This window comes from Apteryx rowi, unplaced genomic scaffold (assembly GCF_003343035.1).
Source record: "Apteryx rowi isolate R43461 unplaced genomic scaffold, aptRow1 scaffold_75, whole genome shotgun sequence".
Lineage (NCBI taxonomy): Eukaryota > Metazoa > Chordata > Aves > Apterygiformes > Apterygidae > Apteryx > Apteryx rowi.
Genome location: NW_020451038.1, coordinates 1943448 through 1969428, shown reverse-complemented (window position 1 = coordinate 1969428; position 25981 = coordinate 1943448). Strand labels below are relative to the sequence as shown.

The following is a 25981-nucleotide window of genomic DNA, read 5'->3' as shown; positions in this document are numbered from 1 at the left end:
GTTTTACTTTGAGGATTGTGGGCACTGAGCTTCTGATGTGCTTTCAGGTTAGCTTTGAGGAATTTTGATATCAAACATGTATCTCTAGGGTACATGTTGATGGTATGTAGAAAACTATGGCTTACTGAAAGGTGAAGTAATGATTTTAAACCTCTCTAGGAGGATAAAAGGCTGGTAAAGTAAGTCCCTCGGGTAAACTATGCAAATGCAAATTACTGTATTTATTTTTCCTGCAGTTTTGCTGTTGGTTTACTGAATCACCTCTATGCTTTTCATTAGATTACAGTATTTTTTTTATAGTAAAGCAAGCAGAGGTTTCCTGCCTGCCTTCAGGGGTCAGTTTGTGTCAAGGTATAGGGCTGGTACACCCATTGTAGCAGCTGGTTTGCTGAGACTTCAATTCTTGGTTACTTGGATGAGACATGAAACATTCTTCTTGGTCCATATTCTTTCCAGCTGTGATTTTCATCGTTTGTTTGTAGCTGAAGAAATGATTTCCCCTTATTTTCTCCTCTCGTTTAGTCCCTCAAAAACTGCTGCTCATGTTCTGTCAGATTTTTTTGCTCTTTTTCTCAGTCTGGCAGAAAACATAGTGTTAGAATTGTTCTGCAGCTGAACTCAGCTGTTTCTCTGCTGGAGCTGTTAGAGCAGAATCTATGTGCGGCCCTAATATGCCTTAGTAGGGCAGGGGACCAGTGTGTTTGCAGTTCTGAGCAGGAAACAGGGCTTTCTACAGAAATCAGGTTTTTAAGACAGTTAATCACTTCCCCCCTCACCCCAGTGAAACTTGCTGTTAACGGTTCTTAGCTGCCAGATCTCTGGATTTTATCTATTAATAATAAATATATTTATTAATATTTATCCTTATGTTATTGCTAAAGACTTACGATCCCTAAAATACATCCCATCAAGAATGCATATCCAGACCCATATTAGTCATCATTAGATTCATCATTAACAGCAGTGTTCTAGCAGGTTTCCTGTCTGAGTGCGTGTGAAGGAGGCAATGTTGGAGTCCAGAGCTGTCTGCCCTGCCGTACAACAGTGTAGGAGTTGGAGTACATCCTGCACAATTACATGTAAAGTACTGGAGGGGTTGCACGTTTATGTAGTCTCGTTCTGTTTCAGCGCTGGATCAAACAAGCCCTGGAAGAAGGGATGACTCAGACCTCACCAGCTCCACAAGAGAACAGAACCCAGTGTCTATACCAAAGTAACGAGAACAGTAGTTCTTCCAGCATCTGCAAAGATGACACGGGTAAGTACTTGGCACCATCAGGGCAGCTTGGGTGCTTATGAACGAAATTGCAGGAAGCTGCTGATTAACAAAGGTGGTAGCTACACTGGATGACATCTTAATGTTTGAAACATCTACTGCTGCATGGTAGCATGTCTTTGTGGCAGGTGAGAATGCTGCTTTGCKATTCACTCAAATTTCTACAGACCCGTTCTAGCTTTGTGTGTATAAACTTTCCCAGTATTTGCCTATGAAAATGCAGCTTCTTTATCTTGTATCGCTAACCTTAGTGCTGTGTGATAGTTTGTCCCACGGGAAAAAAGGAGTACAATGTCCTCTCTTTTTCAGCAGGGTGCTGTTAGGCAACTAAATATCTGCTGTCTGTAGAAAGCTATAGCAAAATCTTACAGGCATGTATGTAATAAGCAAATGATTAATAAAGTCTTAAAAGATAGAGATGCTAAAATCTGAGTAAAGCAGCAGAAATCTTAAATAGTTTATCTGAATGTATTTTTACAGAGAAGGAGGGTGGAGATCTGCCCAAGTCAGGGATCAGTTTTCCAAGGATGACAGACAGGAAGCTAGGCAACATACAGATGATACAGAATTATTATTGAAAAGTTAGATGAGTAAAAACAACAGTGCCAGAACCCAGAAATCCACATTCCTGAGCAAGACATGAAGAAGCAAACAAGTGAACTGCAGAATTTATTGAGCACTTTTTAAAAATTGATCACTTTTTTTTTAACTGAACATTAAAAATATAGTATTTTGAAAAGGCATTTGAAATGTGTCAGGAAAGGCATGAACACTACCCTGTCCACTTGCAAAAGTCATAAGACCAAAACTAAGGAGCACCAATTTTCTGAGATTTGCTTAATACTGATGACAGACTGGCTCTTAAAGAGATCCTGGCACCTGAAGCCTACATTGGTTGGCAGCTTTGCAAAGACAAATTTGGCAGAAGCAAGCTTTATTCCATTTATGGAGCTGTTGGAGTTCTGGGAGAACTTTTGCTGCTGAAAACATGGGGGAGTTTGAGGACTGCAACAGATTTGGTTGAAATGGGATTTGGCATCACAGGCAAATGGCTTTTGACTGAGCCCTGAAGTGGGAAGAGAGAAGAGAGGCTTATTAGCAACTGACTTGGAACAAGAAGGCAAACAGCTGGAGGCTTTCCAGAGTGGGAGGGTTCAGGAAAAGAAGAGCATGGAGCAAGGGGCTATCACATCTCCTGCTCTAATAGGACTGAGAATTAATTTTGCTAGGCTTTCAGTGTGACCCTTTTTTGTGGGGAGGTGAAGGGAACAACGGACAAGCAAGTCTTCTAAAAGACAGCGGATGGGCTTTTGAAGAGTGGAGGTTGGTGTGAGATCAGGAACAGGAAAATAACTACAGAAGATGAACTAATGAGGGAGCAAGTGACCCATGGCAAAGGTCCTGAGATAACTGAAGCAGCACCAAACTGAGCTCTGTCAGATCATGCTCAGTGCAAATAAAAGGCGAGCTGGAAATTGAGTGCTGGCATGGGTTGACTACTAGACTAGAGCTGTATTTGTCCCATTAGACCAGTTTGCCATCAGCGATGCCTGATAAGGAGATCCTGGTTATTAAAGAAGAGGCTCAGGATTTCGCTTTGGAGTAGGGACAGTTCATGGTTGCTACATAAGAGATCTGCTGGAGCTGAGAGGCATCCAAAGCCAGTATGGGGAAAAATACCTACTGTATCAAAGACTACCAGAATCAGTGGGTCAGGAGCTGTAGTGAGAGAAATAGGGATTAAACAGATCACTGAAGGAAGGCTGTCAAAAAAAAAGATGAGTAATTATGTCCTGGAGTTTTAGGGTGCCTCAGATGGTAATAGGAGAGAAGATGGTGAGGAGACATCCTGGTCAGGGCACAATGAGGGGCACAGTCTGCAGGTTGGAGTGATGTTAAAATCAGTAGACTCTGCTTCTGCACACTGCACGACATCTATGGACATTGTATACTTGTTATCTGAAAGCATTCTTGTGACTTTGCTGTGAGCTTAAGTCAGCAAACTTGTTATATCTCAAAATATATGCTGGATATTTTTCAGAAAAAAAATAACAGAAGTTTTTAATCACAAATAATTCACAATGGTGGAGCAAGTGCAGGCACCGCATGTAGGATGAGTGGATCTGAGAGAAGGGATTCATCCTTTGTGGGAATTAGCATGTTCGGGCTGCACTGATGTAGGCTATAGAGAGCTACTGAGTTCAGTTAATGAAAACTGAGCTGTCTGTGGTTCGTTCATAGCAGTAGTGGAGTGACACTTCCTGCTGACCTCTTGCCTCTGTTTTTATCCCTTTCTGATTCCCTTTCCCTAGCTCCCCCTGTTCTGTCCCATACTTACTTTCTACTAGTTGAAATATTTCTCTTCCTTGTTGCACAATGTTACTGATTATGTACTGTTTTATTGTCGAGATCTAGACCTGTCTCGAGACTGGTATAGAAGTACTTTGGAGGTGTTTCTTTTTCAGGAGTCTGTCATAGTCATGTTGGAGATTTGTGGGCTCCATTTGGGTTAGGAGCAGTGGAAGGAGATTGCCTGTGATTTGTAATTAATAATGGTGCAACTTTATCCTCAGTTCAGTTTGTTTTTCAGACTTACTGAGTCCCCTGAAGAAATGGAAGTCTCGCTACTTGATGGAGCAGAGCGTTAAGAAGTTGCTGAGGCCTCTGTCTCCAGTCACCCCTCCGCCTCCCATCCCTTCAGTTCCTGACTCAGTGAGCCCACAGCTGGCTACGCCCTGCTCATCTCTGCCAGGAGAGGAGGAGAGTCGCAATGGTTATGGCATGATGTTCTCACCAATTCCTTCTCTGGCTGCTAGTCGCTGCAATACTCCACTACAGTTTGAGGTAACTCTGACAGGATGCTGGGAATGCCAAAAAGGGGAGAGACTGCTCCTCTTTCCTTAAACAGCTTGCAGTAACCTCGAGTATGGTAGAAATCTTAGATCAGCTTCCAATGCATTTTTTTTGGTTTTGCTTTCTCTTGACAGTATAGCAGGAAAATACCTTGTGCCCTTTGTTTCAGGATAGCTTCCTTTTGCAAAATTTGCAGAAATGCTGAGCAGACTGCAGATGGTTTCCCTCGCTCTAAACTCTGTGGGAGGGTTATCAGTATCCATGCATCTGGGAGCTTCCACTTCCACTTTGTGTTGCTGCTCTGTGCTTGTGGATAGTGACCATGCCATCTGCAATTTTAATTTATTTTCTGATACTACATATTTTCATTTAAAAAAAAAAAATAGAACTCTTCAGGCGTGCTGCCACCACACTCTGCCATTTAAAACTGTTAAAAAAACATTTTATGCAGTGACTGACTGTCCACGTATTGGAGACTGTTCTGCAGCAGTCCCTCATCTGTTTTGCAGCAGTGCACACAGTCGTCTGTGGTATTTGTTTTAGCTTAGTGTGCTTTCGATTATTTCTGTGGGAGCCCTTTGCTGAAAGCTGTCTGAGAGGGAGATCCGTTGAGGTTAGTGAAGAAGACTGTGGAGCCTAGAGGAGAGAGATGAAAGACTGATTCAGGCACAGAGCTTGATATAAAAATGATCCCTACTTGTGCTCTGGTTGAGATGGCAGATCAGGGCAGTGTTGCAGTGGACCTCCATGGTCTAGTCACTGATTTCCTGTCCCACCTTGGTGTTAGTTATTTCTGTTGCCATTTACGGGACATGGGAAACAGATTTCCCTGGGCATCTATACCTCACTTGTCCTTTTTACTTTTGTTTTCCTCTAGGAAAAGAATCTTGGTAGACGCTAGGCTTCTTTGTTCAAACTTCTGTATTTCTCTAAGTGCAGCTCACTCATAACATTCCATTTTAATGTCATGTTTATTTCATTTATTTATTATCAATTCTAACCTGAGAGTGCATTTCACCATGTGTAAAGGTTTTATACTTCAGTCCTATGACCACGGCACTGTGGAAGAGAACAAAACAAAGATTCTTCCATCAGCTTACAAGCCTCCGCAAGTGAGTGGAAGATGATCCACTATTAGCTTGCTGGGAAATACTTTTTTTTTTTTTTTTTAAGCTGTGTCTTTTGAGGAACTTCCTTCTTGATTAATCTCCTCTATCTGCTCTCTGAAGAGCTTGTCCCATAAGCTTCTGAAGTTTGAGTTGGTCAGGCTTTTACAGGCTAAGGTTTTTAACTCAATTTCCAGACTTTTTGAGATTGGCCCCACCCGTATTCAAAGGAGAGACTTCTAGCAGAGTAACATGCATCTGCTTTTTCTGTGGAGTTTGTCCATTAGAAGATTTTTCAGCTAGCTTAGAAGATTGAGAGTCTTCCTGAGTTTTCTGAGTATTTCTGCTTGGCAAAGGGCAATGACTTCTGTTCTGTTCCCCTGATGGTGCACTGTACATCTGGGAAATCTTCCTTTTTGATTCTGTTTTAGGGCTGCTTAGTAACATGGAAAGGAAGGCTGTGGGGGGAGGCCTTAAACATGCCATCGTGTGCGCAAGGGCTGCCCTCCTCTGATATGTACTCAAATGACGCATCATGAAAGTTGTCTGTTCACACCTATTCTCTTGACTTTTGCTGGAATGAAGAACTATGGTAGACTGAGGGAGCCATTTTTTGTTTCCTACTAGAGTAATATCTATGAAAATTCACTGTTGTGTTTGGGGGATCTTAGCTGTCTTTGGGGCAAAACTAGGCTTTCCAGTCTTCCCGTGTCCTTGGACTAAATGCCATGCACTGATTTCTCTATATTTTGTGGTGCAAATTCTGTATCTGATGGCATCAGAAATATAAAGAAAAAGATATTTCTTTTTAATCTTTATGTGCTGTAGTTTGGATACTAAGTTATAGCATGAAACACAATAGCCCAGCCCTGTCTTTGTGCTTCTGGGAAGCTCTAGAAGCCACTTAACTGATAGAGTTGCCATCCAAGATGGGGCAAGTTCCTGGGATAGTCTTTGTTTAGAATAGCTGCGGCTGACCTCTGTGCTTGTATTTTACTTTCTTTTATTTTGCTTCTTGACTTCTTAAGTAGATGAATAACAACATGCTTTTCCTTCCTCTAGAACGTGTCCTCCCCTGAGAGTTCCCCTGCGCATAGGCCTGAGTCCCTGTCACCCGAGGTAGTTATCACACCATCTCAGTTGTGTTTGTGGCAGAGGGTTCGTGTGCACTTGTGTGTATGTCTGAGGCTGTGGTGGGATGGGAGGGATGAGAGCGCGGAGGGTCATGGGAAGTGAGCGAGTGGGGGTGGCGCACGAGTCGTAAGAAGACCAAGGAGAGCTTGCAGGCTTATTGCAAGAGAGCAAAGAAGTCCAAGTGAGATTAATTGAAGACTGGAATTTATTATTCACTTGTGGACACTGCTAGGAAACAGGCAGTGTGAAGACCTAATGCGTCTGGGCTACTGAGGTGAAAGAAGAGGTCTGGGGATCCTGGAAATACCATAATCAGTGTCGGCCCTAGTCTAGCAGATAGGTGGTGTGTGGTATTTACCCTGTGGCAGCAAAAAGGGAACTGGGGAAAAAATGGGAAAGTCCTCAGTGGTAATTTTGACTGGTAGCAGGCACCTGACCTGCTCTCTTTAGCCTTTACTACCTTGTTCACTTGCAATCTTAACATGCTGAGGAGATGCAAGAGAGAAGTGCTTTGTTTAGCTGCCAGCCTATTATTTTAAAATATGAAGTGAAGTACCCTGGTCAGAGACTGTCTCACTGTGGAAAGCAGGCATTCGTCTCTGATGTGGGAGATTGCTCAGAGCTGTAATACAGCAGAGGAAATGCGCTCAGTAGCTGCAGTAGGGCAGATTTGGTGCCTGATGCGGCTGTGTTTTTTCCTTGAGCATGATAGTGCTGCAAAGAGGATGAAATCATGTCAGCTCTGCTCATTGTCCAAGATCCTGGATTATTAATATGGTGAAGGAGATGATTATGCCTTTGTCCTGGAGGATTTTTGGCACATAGAGCAGAAAAATGTATATACCATTGTGTCAGTGCAGAGTGCAAACTGACAGAGCAAAGATGCCATTATGGTTTTGTTAGAGAATGTAAAATGTAGAAATGGAGTGTAAACTAAATGAATGTACTATTGTTAGAGATAGCTGAAGTTGACAATAAGTGAAAATAAATGGCTTAAAGCCTTGGGCATTGTATTGTAGTTTGTAGTGATCTTTAGGTTTTGGGACAGTTAAGAACTTGGCTAATAAAACAACAAGACTGCAAGTCTTGTCTGTTCTGTCCTCATAATGAACCTTGCTAGCACTAGGTGTTAACATTAACTTGGGGATATATGAAGGCAATTGAAGATGTCAGCTATTCTTCATTGACTGTCCGGGGATAGTGCTGAGTCTTGTCCTTCTCCTGCAGTAAGATTGCCAGAGGGGAAAGGGCATCTCATACTGAAATGCTAAACTGGATTACTATTTAGTCCCCAAAACATCCCCCTTTAGAAAGAATAGAACAGTTTAGGAAAGGGCCCATGGGGTGATAAGAAATGAACTGGAGAGCTGTAAGTTAGCATTGTATAGAGTGCTTTCTGACTCAAGTTCTTTTCCCCACCCTTGCCTGACCCTTTTCCTAACTTCCCACCCCGTCCTATATCCTTGTTGGATTTTCTAGCTGTGCCTCCGAACAGACCTGGATTTGAAGGGTGGGTACCTGGATTCCAGTACAAACACCTGCCCGGAACGGTCGTCACTGCTCAGCTTTGGACCCTCTGATCTGGCTCCACAACCCTCCATAAACTCTTCTTCAGAGATCAACTTCCCAGGAAAAAGTGGGGAAGCACAGCTGCTGCTAAGAAGTTCTGATCAGGCTTTTCGGACAGAGTTTAATTTAATGTATGCCTTCTCCCCATTGAACGCTATGCCACGCGTAGATGGGTTGTTGCGGGGATCTGCTCCTTTGGGAGACAGGAAGCCAATGAATTCAGAAGCAGGATGCTGCAGCTCTCCTGCCGAAGGATATTTCAGCAGACACGAATCAGGGCTGCTTAAAGAGACAGCGCACGGATCCATGTCTCCGTGTGGCGAGAGGGCTTGCGAAGGAGTCAGATCTGCTCCACAGAATCCGCCACAAAGGAAGAAGGCAAGTATCCTTGCAAAAGGACTGTAGATTGTATGAACCTGAGCGGCAACAGTCAATGCCATGGGAAAGACTTACAGGGAGAATGAAGAAAATGGAATACAACTAAAATATAATCTGGGCAAGTACTCCAGACATTCAGTGTTTAGTGGGAGTGAAAACAGTCCAACGTTGTTAAAGGAAAGGGAGCAATCTTTTAAGTGAGATTTTGATGTGAAAGGTGTCAGAAAATGACCGCAATGAAAATACCTCTTTTGGGACTAGAGAAAGGAGAACATGATGCAAACAGCCTTCCTAAGCAGTTGTTAAACTGAGCTAAGACCCTGAGCAATAACTGAGTGTAATTTTTCTAGTTGGTGGAGGAGTTATTTACCAGGATGAAAAGGGTCCTTACTAGAAATGAGTAGTGTTTTGAAAGAAAATGCAGGCTTTTAGTAGAAAAAGCTCATTAACATGGAAATGCAGTAACACTGCAAGAAAAGCAGATGGACTTCTGTTACTTAAAAGTTAGCTCTTTGAAACTAGAAACACTAGAGTATTGTTCAAATAGAAATCAAATCCGTATTAGTTTCTCATAACAGGCCAGTGACCTTCCTGGTACTAAAATGGAGTCAAAATGGCAAATCAGGAATTGCTGTGTTAGAACAGGGCACTGAAGGGATAAATAAGCATACGCTTGCAGAGATGTGTAGCAGTGCCTTTTTTTGTGCTTGAATTCTTTGCTTGATCACTTGCATAAATGTCGAGCTAGACAGGAAATCTTCATGTCAATTCCATTTCTGGATGTTTTGGGGGTTTTTTGTTGGGTTTTTTTGTTTGTTTGTTTTAAACAATTATACTTATCTTAAAACCTTCATGTGTTGAGATATGTGTGGAAATACCCTGTTCAGTATTTTAGCATCATAAAACCTGTTGAACCCTAGTGATAAATTCTTCAGCAGAGCTGCCTTCTGTGGGTCCTTCATGAGGGACTGTGCACTGAAATAACACTAAGGGAAGGCATGCTGAAATGGTAAGTGCTGAACTGGAAGAAATACTTGCACCCTTTGGTTTCTGCCATCCCCACGTTACAAGTCTGCATCATCCGGGACCCTTTGGTCCCTCTCTTTGACAAATCTGAGAGGGCACAAAATAAATTCCTGGAAGTCTGGAATACTGGCTGCTAAGCCACCAGATCAAGAACGTGCTCTAAACAGGTTAAAATTCTGTGCCAGGCTTTGCCAAGGCTTTAGCACTAGTGTGGCTGCGCAAGTATAGGTGAAGAGGGCTTTCTGAAGATAGCAGTTTTGTAAAGAAGATTCTTTTTCTTCATTTTTGAGATGTGCAGATACTGATTCTCATTATGTAAAATCTAACAAGCAATGGAGAGAATGAGTAATGGGGATATAGAGGCTTGATGTTTAAATCAGAGTTTAAAACACTGAGAATTTTGTTAATGAAGTAATAGGAAATTCTGGGATGCTGGAGAAGCAAGCTAGCTAGGTATTTCTGCTGAAGTATTGGTCATAATGAGCAAAGTGTGGGTAAGCAGGACAGTTGATGAGTGGTCCAAGTTTGCACCTTTTATCTCTTTCCCGAGTGCCGGCAGATTCAGGAAGATGCATAATCTCAATGTACCTCTTAGTTTTCTCTGCAAACGCAGAGAAATGGACTTCAAAAATGATGTGTGGGGGCAGGTTACTCTTCTTCCCCAGTCCCTTGCTTTCCGTGACTTATGGCTGTATTTTTCTCCCAGGTCTCTCTGCTGGAATATCGCAAGCGGAAACAGGAAGCCAAGGAGGGAGGCGATACAGTGCGATGTACAGGGACTCCTACCCGACAGGGCAGCAGCAGTTCTGTGACTGATGCAGATGTCAGCAGCCTGCCGGGCTCCGTAGTACGAGCCCCGTCCTCCCCACAAAGTGGCTTCTCCCCTTCTCATCCCTCACTGCCTCATGTAGAGGAGATCAGCCCACCAGACTCAAGGGGGGCTAGTTCCTCAACATCTCTCTGCAAAGCCCAGGAGAACATCAGCAGTAGGTGGTGAGTGTTATCCCTCGAAGCAAGCCTGAGATGTCTCCACAGAGACACACTCTCTAGGGGCCATTTCCATAACAATATGTGCAGTTGGATGGATTGTGTTGGGTCTCTTTGTGGTGTTCTGTTTGGTAATTGCTTAAATAACCACAAAGGATAGCAGCAGCCTTTTCAGCCTGCCCTTTAGTTCTTAGTTAAGATGCAGTGAAATCTGTCTTGAAAGATGTAAAGTTAAACAGTTGTATCTGTCCTCCACCAGTTTCTTTTTAAGGACCCAGATCTGAAGATCTTATTTTGACAATGAGAATTTAATCTTGATCTTTTTGCTGCTGAACCTCCTCTCTCTCTGGGCATGTGTGATACTAAGTCTAGTTTCTGTTCAGAAAGAAAGCCAGCAAAGCCCTCCATAACTTCACATGTAAGAAGCAGGGCCAGTATCTGAAACAACTCTGACTTCTTGTGTCCTGCACAAGTAGCTCTGAAGAGCAGTTACCAGAGTGCAGTCAGTGGCTTGCCAAACGGAAGAATCGCCTTTATCATGTTACTGTGGAGAACTTGATGAGGGTAAATGCTTGTCTTCAAAAATTTTAAAATTGAGGGTAATCTCTGGTCCAAAAAATTAAGARCCTCAGCACTGACGCATTGTATATTGAATTGTTGTCTGTAAGCAGTGACAGTTACATGTTCTGCTGTTTGGAGTTACGTAGTACGTTGGCTTTGCTGCTTTGTTTCAAGTTCTATTTGTGGACACCACAGGCAAAAAGGCATGACTTTCTTAATGCTGATTCTCCGCGTCTGCACCTGTGTCACTGCTCATATAAATGGAGGATGGCAAGGGAAGAGATGCCGAGCAATGCTGAGGGGAAGGAGAAGTATGAAGTGTATGTTGAGAGTGCTTGAGAAGCAATGTTTTGGGTGAATCTACAGAAGTAGCAAGATCCACTTCCTGACCTTTTCCGATCCTCCTGTTCCCCCAAATGTCGTCAGCACTTAAAGTGGAGACTTACAGAAATAACTTATATTGTACTTGTCTGTCAGTACTCTCTCTACCAGGTGACCTTTTGCCAGATGTTGGGACTGGCCGGGACTGATGCAGTCAGCCAATAATTAGTAATCTATTTTGTACAAGTGCTGAAATCCCCTTCCCTTTTCCTGTGCCACTTCCTTTTGCCTGCAAGAGGATGAATGAAAAACATAGTTGAATGAAAAAATGTAGTTTGAGATGAGGTGTCAGGATGGTAACCTTCCTCCAGTATGACGCTTTATATTCTCTGAGCTTCATCTGCTGCTCCTTGGCAGATGCTCTGGCTCCAGTTTCCCATGTGATTTCAAGAGTAAGTATTATTGTGTGGGACTAAAGACCATATTGTCATGGGACACTGAATATAAAAGTTGAAACCATACCGATATATTTTGCAATGGGATTAAGTCATTTTAATTCCTATCCTGTGTTTTAATAGGCAAGGCTAGCAAATGTACAGCCCACTTCCACTTTTAAAAATATTTTAGAAAGTGCATGTTAATGAGTTAAAACTGTGAACCAATTTCATCTTTAACTCTTGAGTGCTTATGTTTCTGATAGATTTCCAGATGTTCACTATAACAAAATATTAGGGACAGAAGAAAATGGTGGGAACTAAAATTACATGCCTTAATTTTTAGAGTTGTCCGGATTTTTGCTGAATTCTACAATATCTGCCAATAGCTTTCATTTAAAAAAAATTAAGTTTCTGTCTCTTTCAGTTGCCAAGATACAGCCATCACAATGTAAACAGATGTGCTGCTGCCCAGTAAACCCAGCCTTGCAGAAAACTGTCTCCAGCAAAACAATAGCAGCAACGAAGGTGTGAATTCACCCCCTCACCCCATTCACCTCCATGAGGTGTGAACTCTGGCCCCTTCTCCCTTCTGCATCAGAGAAGGGTGAATTTCAATGTCTGGGCTGTAAGACAAAACAAAACAAAAAAAAATCCAAAAAATCTAATGTAAAGCACAGTTCTTCAAATACATTTTAAAAAAGAAAAATTAAATGCGGAAATCTGTTAATATAGTGTTAAACCACACAAGCACCTTTTATACCTATATGATATGCAGTGCATTTAACATTTTAAAATATTTAAATTACCGGCTTTTTAGGGCACAGATTTGTCAGTGTCTAGGATAAGGCATTGAGAATCTCAGAGCATGGTGCTACTGTTTTACAGGTTAAAACACATACTTAGAGGCTCGGATGCTCCAGTGAATGGTAGACTGAATATTGACACAGGGATCTGGGGGTTATCTGTGGCTCTGCTTTTCTCCTGCAGGTTGGTTTTAGGAAAGCCACTTCACCTCTGTTTTTCACCCTCAGACCAGACTCTTGTGATATATAATTGAACAGCATCTAGCACCAGTCTTGAGTGAAGACTTTCACAAAACATAGAGGATAAAGTAGCATTAATGGGCAAAATGGCCAAGCTAGCTCTGCTCCAGGAACCTTGCACTACCTGACTGTTCTATCTCAACACTGTATTATCATAAAGTACTGATTTTACTTCTTTTTAGTTCAAACAAAAGGGATCTCTGCAAAATAACTGCATCTAATTTTAAAACACCACCGGGATTTTCAAAATGCTGTTGAAGCTTGAAACAATTTTCTGGGAGAAAGTGCCCTGTAATCAGGGGATCTACTGAGCTGGATGTTTATAACATGTTTCTGATGAGAGTAAAAATTGTATTTTTCTGAGGGCAGTGCTATCATGGTAGCCAGTGATTGACAGTCTAAAATCCCACAGGAGGGTATTTACACTGCAAAAGCAGTGCAAAATTTTATTCCTCATCTGTCGAGAGAGCTGGTGTTCTCTGATCCCTCCATTCTATGGCAGAGGTTTGCATTTGCCTTAACTTCCTACCAGTGATTTCAAGCAGAAACTTTTGAGATTTTAAAGACAAGCCTGTCTTGTAATTATACCAAGGACCCCACAGCCCCCTTGTGCTTTGGTCACATTGCTCTCGGCTGCATTATAACAATCCTCAGCTGTTACTGTTTTTTTGTTGCAGGATGGTTCCAACGTCAGTGGAGAGGCTCCGAGAGGGCCGAGGCATACTTGAGAAGGTCCTGCGAAGTGGTGCAAAGGTATCCCAGAGAACTGAATCTTCACCTACAGCTGACAGTGCTGTTGAGAGGGATCCAGGTAAGAAGATGAGCCTTTGAACACTTGTTTGATGGGAAATGACTGGCTGAGGTAGCTTTGCATGTAGGCTTGTCTGTGAAGTTAGTTGTACCTTCGTCTTTAACGCCATCTGTACCTTATAAAAGCCTTCTGCAAACCATACTTTGTCATTATTCAAATACATCTCTTGAGCCTATTTCCTGCTCCTCTTAAACCTAGAAAGCCTCTGAGTTTCAAGATCACATGCATCTTGGCTCTGCTGGGAACAGCTTCTTTGACCTTGGAAAAATTGTGTTAACCTTCACTGCCTCAGTTGCTCCTATGTACTGGGGATGAAGATGTTACCATTTAATAATTATAAAGTTATCTGAATATCTGGATATATTGCACCAAAATGCAGGTGTAGGGTTTAGGCAGTGCAAAGAACTAATTTAGCTTCCAAGCCTTACTTCAGCTCTGTGTCTGAAGTTTCCTGGTTCCTTGAGTTATGATACTTACCAGTTATGTAAAATCCGCCTAATTATTGAGGTGAATTCAGTTCTGCATAGATCTTTCTTCCTTCCTTCTCTGAATTGGGTGTCCTTACTGAATATTGTGCAGGGTGAGTGAGTATTTGTGACTTGAGCTGAAATGATACTCCCCCTCTATCCACCTATGGTTTCAGGGTGAGATAAGAGTTCTTGTAAGATGGACAGATCACTCCATCATTGCCTAAGTTCCCAACTGTGAAATACTTTTATTTAGCAAGCTCTGCAGAGCATAGATTGTTTTTCAGTAACAGAGCGCTCTGTATAATAAAACTCTGATCTCACTTGGGATTTACAATGATGGGTCATCATATTTAAATAACTTATATGTTGCCATGAGCCCCTACTGTTTCATAGCTGAGGACTGTTACTAGCAGCTCTTAGTTGATACTGGTAGCTTGTTGATGATTTGTAGTAGAAATGTTAATTGCTTTAGAAACCAGAAGCTAGTCATGGAGAATTTCAGACATGGAAAGGCTAGAGCCTTTTAACCCAGACTAACTCAGAGCTCTAGATAATTCAGCAGCAATAGCAACTCTTGCCTTTGGGCTATCTCAGTTCTGAGCATTTTATGGCAATATATTTACTTCATTCCCARTCAGACTTTTCCCACAGCTTAAGGAAGGTGTATCCAGAACACTTTCTGCAAATTGGCCTGTCATTCAGGGTTTTGCTATTTCTGTACACCTAAGAGCATCTTCTTCAATGTCTTTGTTCATGTATTCTTGAGAGGGGGATTCTCTACTTTATCAAAAATGTCACTGGGAGCCTTTTTCTTCTCTGTCATCGCTGGTGGAAATAACTTTCTTGGTGGTTATTGGCTAGAAGGGCAGGCAAAATTCAGACTCTTGCAACAGATCTTTTGCATACTATATTCCATATGCATCTGGCTTTACAGTCTCACCCAAGAGTTAGACTGGAGTTAGCCTTCACCTAAGTCAATCCATTCTTCTTCCTTATTGCATAAAACCCCATTCTTCTCCAGGTAGTGAAAACTTAATGCTTTACATGACAGAATTTTTTTCATCTTTTATTCAAGCATAGCACAATATTTTTTTCTTCTTTTGCATACTCCTGCAATTTTTTCTAGTAGCTTGTTTAGATTGTGAGCCATCATCCCTCCTCCACTTTCTGGGCTGCTTATCAGTGAAACAAATGAGTGGTCGAGTCCCTGCCATTCCTTGTGTCACCTGCAGCAGCTGTGACCATAAATACGTGTACTTGCTGCCCTAATAGATGATGATATGGGGAAAAAAAATCTGTGGTGGTTGTTTATGGGGCATGTATGAATGAAGTGGAATTTGTGTGCATGCCACACTTCTGAGAATTGCGGCTGCTGTAGGTTAAAGTTGTCACTTCATATACACTTCAGGTTGACACAGGCCAGTACTGCCAAGAAAAGAAGCAGCTCCCACTCCCACATTGTGTCCTTTCTTGTGCAGATATTAGAAAATGGGGGACGGAAATGGTGGCTTTGTCTTTCTTAAGATTACATAAACCAAATTCAGGAAGGTTATAATTTATTCACCCTTTGTGACTTAGGGTCTTTAGCTAGTCTTCATCTTATCAAGAATTTTTCTTTGAGCAGAAACTGCCAGTAATGTATACGGCGTTGTTGGTGTGCCTGGCCTTTTAAAAAACAAAATATTGGCGATATGGAGATCCTAGAAACCTCATCTTGCTATATTATTTACTCCATCTTGTGCACTGACATTATCAAAGTGCAATCCTTGATATTGAAAGACTTTGTAAATTTTGGTCTTTAATATACGAGAAGGCTAGGGGCTGTCCTTGGGCTGCATGTAAAGGTGGGGCTGTTGGAGTAGAGTGGCTTTGGTAAGAAGTGACAGATCACACAAATTTGCAGAAGGATGAATGAATTTTGGACAGGAAAACTTTTGCAGTGCGCTATTAGGAATGTCACCCACAGCAAGCAGCTACTTGATGCATCAGGTGTAGTTTCAGAGAATGAAAGAAGTCACAGGGGACATGCTGGAAGCTTTACACCCTGGTCTCTGAAGGTCTTGTGTCCTGAGGAAGAAGGCTTCTGAGCCTCAATAGCAGACAGGCCAACTTAATCCAGATTTCCAATTATTTAAGCCAGCGACCAGGATATGGCACAGAGAGGACAACCACTGCAAAGCCATGGGTGCTGCAGACACTGCTTGTGCCAGTGTGTCTAGTGCAAAGCCAGACAGGGGAAGGAGATGCTTCTGGCAGAAGTACAGAGCAGACTAAGCCAGCGTGTCCTGTTTCATGGCTGAGAGACATCTGCCACATAAATTTGATACTAATAGCGACACTATTTCACCAAGGCATTCCAAAAGCTGCTGCTGAGAATCACTGGGATGCTGCAGCTCTGTCGCATTAGGCTGCAGCACTGTATTTCTGATGTGAAATCTAGTCCCATCAGTTTCCCTCTCCCCTAAAGAAGTGTGATTACTAGCTAAACCCCGTGGTTACAATAGTGACAACTGAAAAACAGCTGGGGCAAAGTGACTGGGTTACTTACAGTGAGTACTTCTTCCCTACCCCAATTTAAGTTTAGTTATTTGGTGGTACAAAAAGATCACCTACCCTCTAAGATCTGGTCTCAGGCTAGTTCTGTTAAGAAAAAGCTTATTCCTCTTGATCTTTGCAGCCCTCACTGAATTGCTGGATTTCTTTGTCCTGGCTCAAAAAGTTATTTTTGGCTAGTCAGGTGACCTTTCAGTTTCCATGTGCATACAGGGAGGAACTTAAGGAGATAAACAAGTGGGACAGCTGGTAGTTGGATGGTTTTCTGGGAAGCAATGAACATCATTCAGAAGACAAAACTATTGACTACCTTACTGACACTTGACAGGGCACTCTCGCGCACAGTTCAGGTACCTTTATGAAAGGACATGCTGCATTAAGAACTTGGTTTTTGAGACACCAGTCCTGCCTTGCACTCCATGGACTTGCATGCAAGTCAGGCTGTCTTGGATCAGAGTTAAGCAGCCTCCATCCTATCCCTGCAAGCTACCCTTGCAGGAAGCTGTCGAAATACGCGTCACCAGCTGGCTGTGCAGGGCTATACCTGACCCTACATGGCATTAGCAAATTTGCTGGAACTGCCAGGTGCTCCATCATACCTTATTTAGAGAACTTGCTGTGGAAACCGACCAAAAGTAATCTGTCAAAAGACCAGAGAGATGAGTAGTGGAAATCACTGCCCTATGCAGTCTCGTGCTCTCCAGCTCTGCCTGCTACCAGCCCCTCCTGTCCCTTTTCCATGGCCTTTCTGATGGGAGCTTGCTGTATGAGCAGAAGGGGTTTCACTGCCTCCTCTAGAAGCTCTGCAAATGCCACTGGCAGTCAGAAGAATATCCTGCGTGGCAGGGCCCTCTGTCTGGTCTGCTGGCAGTCCTGCAGCTCCTGCTACTTCACTTGGCACCAGCCTCGGCAGACAAGTCTGTAACTTCTGTCAGACAGCGAGGAAGGCACAGAGCCATCCAGTCTCTGCCACAAAGTTGTTAGGCTGTGATGCTACCTGCCCATTTGTGTCTCTACCTACGAGGTACCAGCAGTGACCCTGCATATGTTTCCTGTGAAAACATATGGTGGGCAGTCATGTTTAGTCATTGCTTATTTCCTCGTAGATATCCAAGGAAGAGGAGCTGGCTGGGAACATAAAGCTTAGAAGGCAGCGTTGGGTTGTTGCTTTTACAAAGGCAAAGAAGGAGGCTAACCAAATAGAGATCGTGGAATTTAAGAAGGCAGATTTTAATAAACTTGAACTGGTAGGTAGAACTCCACGTGGGGTGGAAAAAAGCTAAGGAAAAAAATGTTCAGGAGAACTAACAGCTCCATGATGAAATTGTTAAGAACATGTGCACTGAGACCGTTCGGGTAGAGGGAAATCTCCATTACTAGAGACTATTAAACAGAATCACACAGACTTCTCACGTATGTTTTAGGTATAGACATTCTCACCTCTTGTACTCCGTTCTGTTTTTCCCTTGATTTTCTATGAACTTGATCTTTCTTCCCAAAAGATTGTTTTTTTTCATAAAGTTTAACACCAAGCTCCTAGATCTTCTCCGGGGGGTGTAAGCCTAAGCTGAAGTTGCAGTCGGGAGGCCTTAATGTATCTTTTAATGGACTTTCTTCAGTTCATGGACAGATGTTCAAAGTCAAGAGCCAACAACCACTACCATGCTAATTCTGATAATTCCCTATTGCTTGAGATATTTTTGACTGTCAGACTCCTTGTATGGGCCTGTTTGTAGCCCTGATATTTCTAAACTGTCTAGATGGCACATGCCAACCTGTGATGGTTCCACGGAAGAACCTGGATGTCAGCGGGTACTTGAGCACCGTTGACTGACCTCCTCTTAATGAGTTCAGGAGTTGCTCACGTAAGCAGAAGGCTGGTTGAGGGACAGACTGGTTCTTCCAAATGCGAAATGGTTCTGTCTGGACAATGCAGCATAATCTAGACTGGTCAAGGCCTTGCTGCCATAACACACTGGCATTAGCATTTAATTCATTCGGTGTCTACCATTGGCCTGTAACACTCAGGAACTTTTCCTTTGCTTTTTGTCAGTGACATTAAGACTGTACAGAGTGTCTGTCAAACCAACCTGCTGTTCATGGGACCTCAAATTTACTCTTTGGGGGTCGCTGTCAGACTTAGCATATCATCTCTTTCCCCTTGCAAGGTCTTGCCATGGTCATAATCTCAGTTTGGAGATGAAGTGGTTTAGAATATTATGCATAGACGTGCTCTTTCTCAAGAACAATGGGATTCTGAGACTGGACTCAAAAGTTTCAGCTGAATTTAGTTGATCAACCTGTCTAGTCGTCTTCCCAAGCCATCTTTGATTCAAAGAGGAAAGCTTCTTTCCTTGGACAGTTTTAAAGCATTGCTTTGTTGCTTGGACCGGACACTTTGGCCTCTCTTCTCATATTTACAGCTGAATCCAAGTCATCCAAAAGGTATCCTTGCTGACAACCCCTCTAAGGAAGGACAGTTTTGTTTTCCTCAGCTGTAACTGTAGCCATTGTGGATACCCATGACCAAGGCTGAGTGGAGAATTACTGAGTCCTTAGAAACTGTCTTCGACCTCTCATACCCTTCTGGAAAGCCAAGGGAGCACAAGCAAGCTGTGTGGTGTCACCACGTAGAGCCATTAAGATAGGCTTGTCCAAGGCAAATGCTGTTGCAGGGAGCTTTGCACTAAAGCAGAGTGGAGGTGGTGTAAGGGAAGTAGCTGATCCTTACTTGTATGGCTGGTTTCTGCATGTTAAGGCTTTCCAGTTGTCTTTTGTTAGGGTTCTTGGCCTTCCAAAAGGCCAACGATTGGAGAAGCAACTCTTGTCTTAGCTGTAGCTGTATGCAGAACAAGACAGCTGCAGTGTGCGCAGGTGTCACTTGAGGGGGAACTACTGCGACCTCAGTCCAGAGGGTGAAATTTAATGTCTTGACTGTGCTGTACATTGCAGACACAGCAGAAGGAGACACTCCAGATGCCCTCAAAGGACCAGCAGTTTACAGTCCTTCTAGATACAGCTACCAGGTAAATTCTGTCATATTTTTTGCACATTCTGAAATAAAACTTGAAACAACTTTAGGGGGAAACTGGGTTTGGACAATTATCTTTGGTCTTGCTATGCTAAAGTACAGCATGATGAGGAGGCAGAGAATGAGGAAGTCAGTCTGTGCTTGACATGCCTTTTCTTTTTCCTACTGACTTGTTCAGCTCCTGCAGTCTGACAGTCCTCAGGCAGAATCGCAGACCCTTCTCCAGCAAAGTTCCTCCCCCTACAGAGGACACCTTACTCCATCTCCTGGATACAGCTATCGAGCAGCAGCACAGAGGACAGGACACAGCCTCTCTCATGGTTCCTCAGAAACATCCCTCTCCTCCACCTCATACTCCAGCCCTGCCCACTCGGTCTCCACAGACTCTGCCCTGTTCGCAGGGAATTTGGGGTATTACAGCAGCCAGCAGCACTCTGGCAGTGTCAGCGGCAGCCTCCTGAAGAAGAGTTGCCCTGCTGCTGCCAGCCCAGCACAGCAAACACCTGTGGACTCTCTTTCCTCCGAGTCTGTTTCTCAGCCCTGCACAGGAGCGTCCGGCTCCACCTCTGCTCCCCAAAGTGCTAGGTCGCTACAGTCAGACTTGCGGACTATCAGTCTGCCAAATTCTGGGCAGTCTGTTCTCTACCAGGGCTCCAGGGGGGCAGTGATTTCCAATGCACAACACTATCAGCACCGTGGAGGAAGCAGTGTCCATCAGTACAGACTTCAGCAGCTTCAAGGTTCGGGAGTAAAGACTCAGACAGGACTTTCCTAGGGCTGCCTGGACTCGTGGAGGACAAAACTGCCCATAGCTCCTTCTAGTCACCTCTGGAAGTGGCTCCTGGGCCAGTGTTGGGAGCTTGCACCTGATGCTGGGGTGCCAGGGGTCAGAGGCTGAGGTCTGAAATGCACGGGTGAGATTTGTGAGCAGTATTGGCCTCTGGCCTTGTAGGAGAATGCAGTTTTCTCTGAGGCAGAGACTGTAGCAAAGCTGTTCCCTGATGTGTGGGTGCATTGCAAAAAAGCAAATGGTTCAAGTGCAATGACTGTGGTGCAGCCTCTGTCTCTTGTCCGTGCCCATGGCCATAGTCACTCATGCAGTACGGACATCTTTTTTAATATGAAAGCAGTTTAAAGAAAACGTTGGGGAAGTTTAACTCCAATCCCAAAGCTCTCTTTATAGGTCAGGTTCTCAGTGCGTTCTGGGGAGGGCTTTAATCCGTTATGATCATTCCAGTCACAAGCAGATGAGCGCACACAGCTGCCTTTGGGCCTGGGTCATGACTGCCACAGTCGGATCTTTTTCCAGGACAACAGAGTCTCCGCAAATGTGAACTAGCACGGGGAGTCGGAGCGTGTGTGCCTGCCACTGCGAGGGATCTGGGATGCACTGTAGCATGCTGCTCTGAGGGGGTGTGATCCCGTGTCAGGCACAGGTCTGTGAACGGGAGCACTGCTGGCGTGGTACTGCCACGCGTCATCGCGAGGGGGGTATCTGTCAGTGCACAGACATGCTTTGGAGGGGGTGACTGGGGGCCGGACAGGCAAAGTGATAGCGGGGCGTGCTGGAGGCTGTCTGGTTGAGGAGGGAGCGACTGTTCGTGGAGGGGTTGCAAATAGGTAGCGGTGGTAAGTACAGGTGTACTATGTATTTGGTGGGGACCCTGGTCTATGCCAAGCCAGATACTCTTTGTAAAGCGTCGTGCAGAGTTTTTCCCACCTGAGGTTGTATGCTGAGTGTGGCAGCAGAGCCAGCCCAAACACAGTGTGCTGTCTGTTCAATTCCATAAGATTGCCAGCTTCTTTCTCACTTGTTTACTGTAATATCGGGCGTGTTTTTATTTATCTAATTTTATATTCAGTTATAACCATAGTAGGTTAGCTAATATACGACAGGTGTCATCCCTGGTGCTGCAGTGGAACTTCTCCTTTCTCTTGGATAACATAATGCTGTGAGTCTGTCTCCCCTGTCTTTCAGATGCACAGTCTTCTTCCTTTTTTAGGACTGTTACAGGTTTCTCTAATTCACAATTGAAATCAGGTGTTTGTTCAACCTAGGGGAGACTTTTAAAATATTGAAACAAAGAGTAACTTTCTCACACTGTCTGGCTGTGAGTGTGTTGGGATGGAACTTGTCACCCCACAGTTGGGTGTCTGTATACTGTATAAAATAGGTGTAAACTTCACTCAGCTTAGCCCTGGGTGTGCAGCCTCCCCTTTCATGCTATGAGCAGCATGGGGCAGGCAGGCTCTGCCCTGCCGGGTGGCAGGAAGGGGTTTGCGGGGGGAGCCCTGCACAGAGGCTCCAGCACCTTTGTATGCAGCAGGGGGGCAGGAGAGAGGGACCCTGGAAAGCTCTTGGAAAGGTGGGGGCTGTAGCTTCTTACTCTAGTGGAGTTTTTACACCATGCTGTAACATTTGAACTTTCACAAGAGATGTAATAATTTTGATAATAAAAATACTTAACTTGAAAACCAGTATTTTGGAAAGTCTCTTTCTGTTTTCCTACTGCCTTGAATGCTGTTGCCCAGGGAGGTTGTAGGGTGGAAGGATGGGTCCTGTTCACCTGTTTTACCTGCTTCAAAACCTGTTTTCTGGACATGGTGGCAGTGCTCTTCACCAGCACACGTGGTTTTCTGGTGCACTTTCTCAGATGGACCTGAATCTAGAATAGGGCCAGCCGAATGTGCCTCAAAGTGCTCATCTTCAAAGCTGTCGGGCAGCCAATGCCTCTGAGCATCACTGCCAGCTTGGGGCTGAGGGGAATTGCTGCTCTCTCCAAAGGAAGGCCAGGACTTCCAATGGGAATGGAGTTGGGTGCTTCCTTGCGCCTCAGACCAGGAGCTGTCACAAGGAGCTCAGGGCACATGGTGTGCAACTCCGAGGTTGTTGCAGACATGCTGCCCGGCCCCTGGGAAGCTGCTTGGAAACCAGTGGAGGCTATTCTGTGGCCTGTCAGTAATAACTCTTTCTTGGAGATGCTTTGACGTCACAACAAATTGTCAACTTGAGTAGAGCCTCCCAAAACCACTGCTCAGTGCTGGTGCCTCATGTCATGTGTCTGGGCTGCTCGGTAGGAGCCATGCAAGCCAGGGCAGCCGCAGCCCTGCTCTTTGATACCAGAGCTGCTCTTGTGCTTGCAGGCAGTGGTTCCCTGCTCTCCAGTCCCTCTGAAGCTGTCCGGATGCCCCTTATGGCAGCTGGGGATGGGAAGCCACCCCAGGCTAGGTCTGGATGAGGTCCCCCTAGCCCCGAGCAGCGTGCAGCTCTGCCCACGCTACTGCTGTACCAGCGTCAGCAGGCAGGGAGGTGGATAGACACAGCCTGCAGCCTGGGGGCAGGATTTGAGACCCATGTTGCAGACCAATGCATTTCCCACCAGCCTGATGCCACACGCTGAAGGCTGAGCCCCATGAGGGCCACCCTCCAGACCCGCCCTGCTCCCAGCACCCATGGCATCATCCCCCTGGTTATGCAAGCTGGATTTCCGCAGCAATCCGGGGAGAGCACCCAGGGCGCATCTGGCTCCACCGCATCACCCAGGAGATGCTGCAGCAGGCACCGGGGTCTCCAGGATGCTGCCCACAGCCTGTCCTGGGCAAAGCTTTTCTCCTGCCAAGGAAGCTCCCAGAGATGAGGCTGTTGCATGTCCCATGACACGCTGAGCCTTTGTGCCCATCCCCAGCGGGGAAGTGGAGCCCATCTCCGTGGTGCCAGAAAACTCTGGGCCCCTGCTCCAGTGTTTGACCGCTCTCGTGGTGAAGTTTTCCCTGATAGCTCCTGGGCATTTCCCCTGTTCCAGCCTCTCTGTTGCCTCTTGTCCCATCCCCGTGCGTTGCTGAGAGGAGTCTGGCTCCATCTTCTCTGCACCGTCCCACGATGGTCTCTCCCTTCGCCACCTCTGCTGAAGGCTGTACGAACCCGTTTCTCACCCTTTCCTTATCCAGCCCCCACTATCTCACTGGCCTGTACTGGGCTTACCCAGTCTGGTCCTGGGGAAGCCAAAACCGGCCCAAATGTTCCAGGGGTGGTTTTGCAAGCACCGAATAGCGGGGAAGACGTCCCTCCCCTCGTCCGGCTGGCCACCATCAGCTCTCGCAGCCTGGAAGGCAGCGCTGCTCCTTAGGCACCTCACACACGTTGCATGGGGTTGTTTCCCTCCCAGCTGCACGAACTGGCATTTGCCTTCGCTGAGGTTCCTGCTGGCCTGTCTCCATCTCGCTCGCCCTCGCTGCCTGCCCCTGCGGCTGCTCTCCCCGCGGCGGTGGCCGTGCCGTGCCCGTGCCGTCTCTGCAGCCAGCGYAGCGCCCGCGCGGCAGCTAATGAACAAGCCCCTTGCAAACCACCCCAGCTTCCTCGCGGTGCCCTAGCGGAGCCCCGGGCGCTGCCCCGCGCCAGCCCCAGCTGGAGTCTCAACCACACCACAGGGCTCAGAGCTGATCTGGTTTCAATTATATTTTTCAATAAGGTTTTGTGAAACACTGTATCAAACTTTGTACTAAAATACAGATATATTACAGCTACTGTATTCCTTTCTCCACTGATTTTGTTTCGTTTCGTTTTGTTTTCCAGTTGGATCGGTAACAGCACTCGCGAGGTGGCCAGGCCCGCGCACCGCCGCTCCCGGGGCAGCGGCTGGCGCCCAAGCCCGGCACGCTCCGGGGGGCCGGCACCACGGGCTGCGCTGCCGGGGCCTCGCCACCGGCACCGCTGGGGAGCAGAGCGGGAGCRCCTGGAGCGAGGTGGTCCCAGGCGAAGCTCAGCGCCCCCTTCGCGCTTTGGCACAGCGCCCGGTCTGCGTTTCGGCATGGCTCCGCTTCCCGCCGCCCCTTGGGGCGCRACTTCCCGCCTGCCGGGCGCCCTGGCCGAGCGGCTTGCCGGGCTGGGTCATGGCTCCTGCGTAGCCCTTCATTGCCTTTCCCAGCAGCGTTCCCCATCCCGCGCTGCGCCCCGGGCGAGCTCTGCGCCTCCCGCGTCGGCACGTGCTTGGGGGCAGCGGCTCGTGCCACCACCACCAGCCACCCGCCCGCCTGCCTGCGGACCCCTGCTCCCAGCGGCACCAGTGGCCTCATCCTGCTCGGATCGCTCCAGCCTGGCACTGAGCCCGGCCAACCTCCGCGACACCTGCGTCCGGCCCCATCCGTCGCCACCGCTCCTCGCGGCACCCCGCGCCGCCGCGCGCCCCGGCGAGCCGGCCCCGGCTCCCTCCAGCTCAGCACGGCGCCGCGGCCGAGGGCGTTATTGCATTGCAAGGGCTGCTGCTCCGGGCGCCGCGGCCGCGGCAGGAGCATCACGCGCCCCGGTCTGGCCAGCAGAGCCGTGGCCGGGCCGCGGCCCGCGCGCGTGTGTGTGTGACGGAGGCTGGGTTGCACCCGCGCGCCGGGGCCCTGGCAGCCGGGCCGTGGGGCACGCGGAGCCCGGCTGTCACCAGTGGAGATAAAGCACCGTTCGGGGAGGGAAGGCGACGGCAGCAGCCGGTGCGGGGACGGGGACGGGGCTGGCGGGGGTCATCCCGCCTGGGGTTGGCACTTCCAGCTGCTCCCACTTACCAGGGCTGACGCCGGGYGATGGCGGCGCCGGCAGCCGTGCGGCCCCCGCGTGCGGCCAGGCTGAGCGACACGAGGTGCCGGGGCCGCGCTCCCCGGGCAGCGGGGAGAAGGGGGGCAGAGGGGGCTCGAGTCACTTTACCCTGTTTAGAGAATATGAATTTACACGTAAAAGTACAGGCTGGCCCCGTCCCAGCTGCGGGGCGCCCCGGCCGTGGAGACAGGACCACGGAGCTGTACAAAATGGGAGCGGGGAGGGTGCTGGGGCGGCGGCGGGCGGGCGGGAGGCAGCGGCTCTGGAGTCCGGGGGATGTAGAAATCTGTTAAAAACTCTGAGAATGTTTTTTCCTCCAAACGAAACCGCAGTTTGATGCTGCTCGCGGACGAAGCGGCTCGGGGGCGTCCTCCCGCAGCAGCGGCGGCGGCGGCCCACGGGTGGCGGGGGGTGCGGAGCTGGTGGGGCGCGTGGGGTGGCGGCGCCGGCGTGGACGTGGACGTGGTGGTGGACACGGAGGCAGCGGGTGGCCGGGCCATCCCCGTCCCCGTCCCCGGTGCGGGCAGTGGGGCGCGTGGGGGCGCGTGGGGAGCCGCAGGGCCGCTGGCGGCCGGCGACGGGCAGGACGGGGAGGGGGCGCCCATGCCGYCGGGTGCGGGACGAGGGTCCTGCTGCAGCCGCTCGGCCCTATATCCGCTGCGGGGAGAGCGCGGCAGGTCGGGCCCGGCTCAGCGGGGCCGCGGCGATGGGCACCCTGCGCCCCGTGGGGGCAGCGCGGCCCCGGGCCTGGCTGCGCCAGCGTGCTGCCAGCACACGTGCATGCCTGTCCTGGCCCCACTGCCCCCAGCCTCGCTGCCCCCAGCCCCACGGACCCCAATCCCAC

General features: G+C 47.1%; 2 protein-coding genes across 12 annotated transcripts in view; one reads left to right on the top strand and one right to left on the bottom strand.

Annotated features, from left to right (window-relative positions):
* Positions 1-22034, top strand: part of SETD5 (SET domain containing 5) — a 47279-nt gene extending 25245 nt beyond the window's left edge. For 3 of the 11 annotated variants that reach the window (XM_026087975.1, XM_026087978.1, XM_026087979.1), the window contains 8 exons: positions 1129-1258; positions 3855-4120; positions 6298-6354; positions 7849-8316; positions 10049-10335; positions 13369-13502; positions 19478-19551; positions 19735-22034. In XM_026087975.1, the coding sequence (XP_025943760.1) occupies positions 1129-1258; positions 3855-4120; positions 6298-6354; positions 7849-8316; positions 10049-10335; positions 13369-13502; positions 19478-19551; positions 19735-20331 (2013 nt within the window). In that variant the 3' untranslated portion in view covers positions 20332-22034. The other 8 variants (XR_003257078.1, XR_003257079.1, XR_003257081.1 and 5 more) reach the window with 8 other exon arrangements.
* Positions 22035-25709: 3675 nt separating this feature from the next.
* LHFPL4 (LHFPL tetraspan subfamily member 4) overlaps positions 25710-25981 on the bottom strand; it is a 1369-nt gene continuing 1097 nt past the window's right edge. The window contains exon 3 of the mRNA XM_026088042.1: positions 25710-25794. Coding sequence (XP_025943827.1) covers positions 25786-25794 — 9 coding nt within the window. The 3' untranslated portion in view covers positions 25710-25785. The remainder of the gene's footprint in view (positions 25795-25981) is intronic.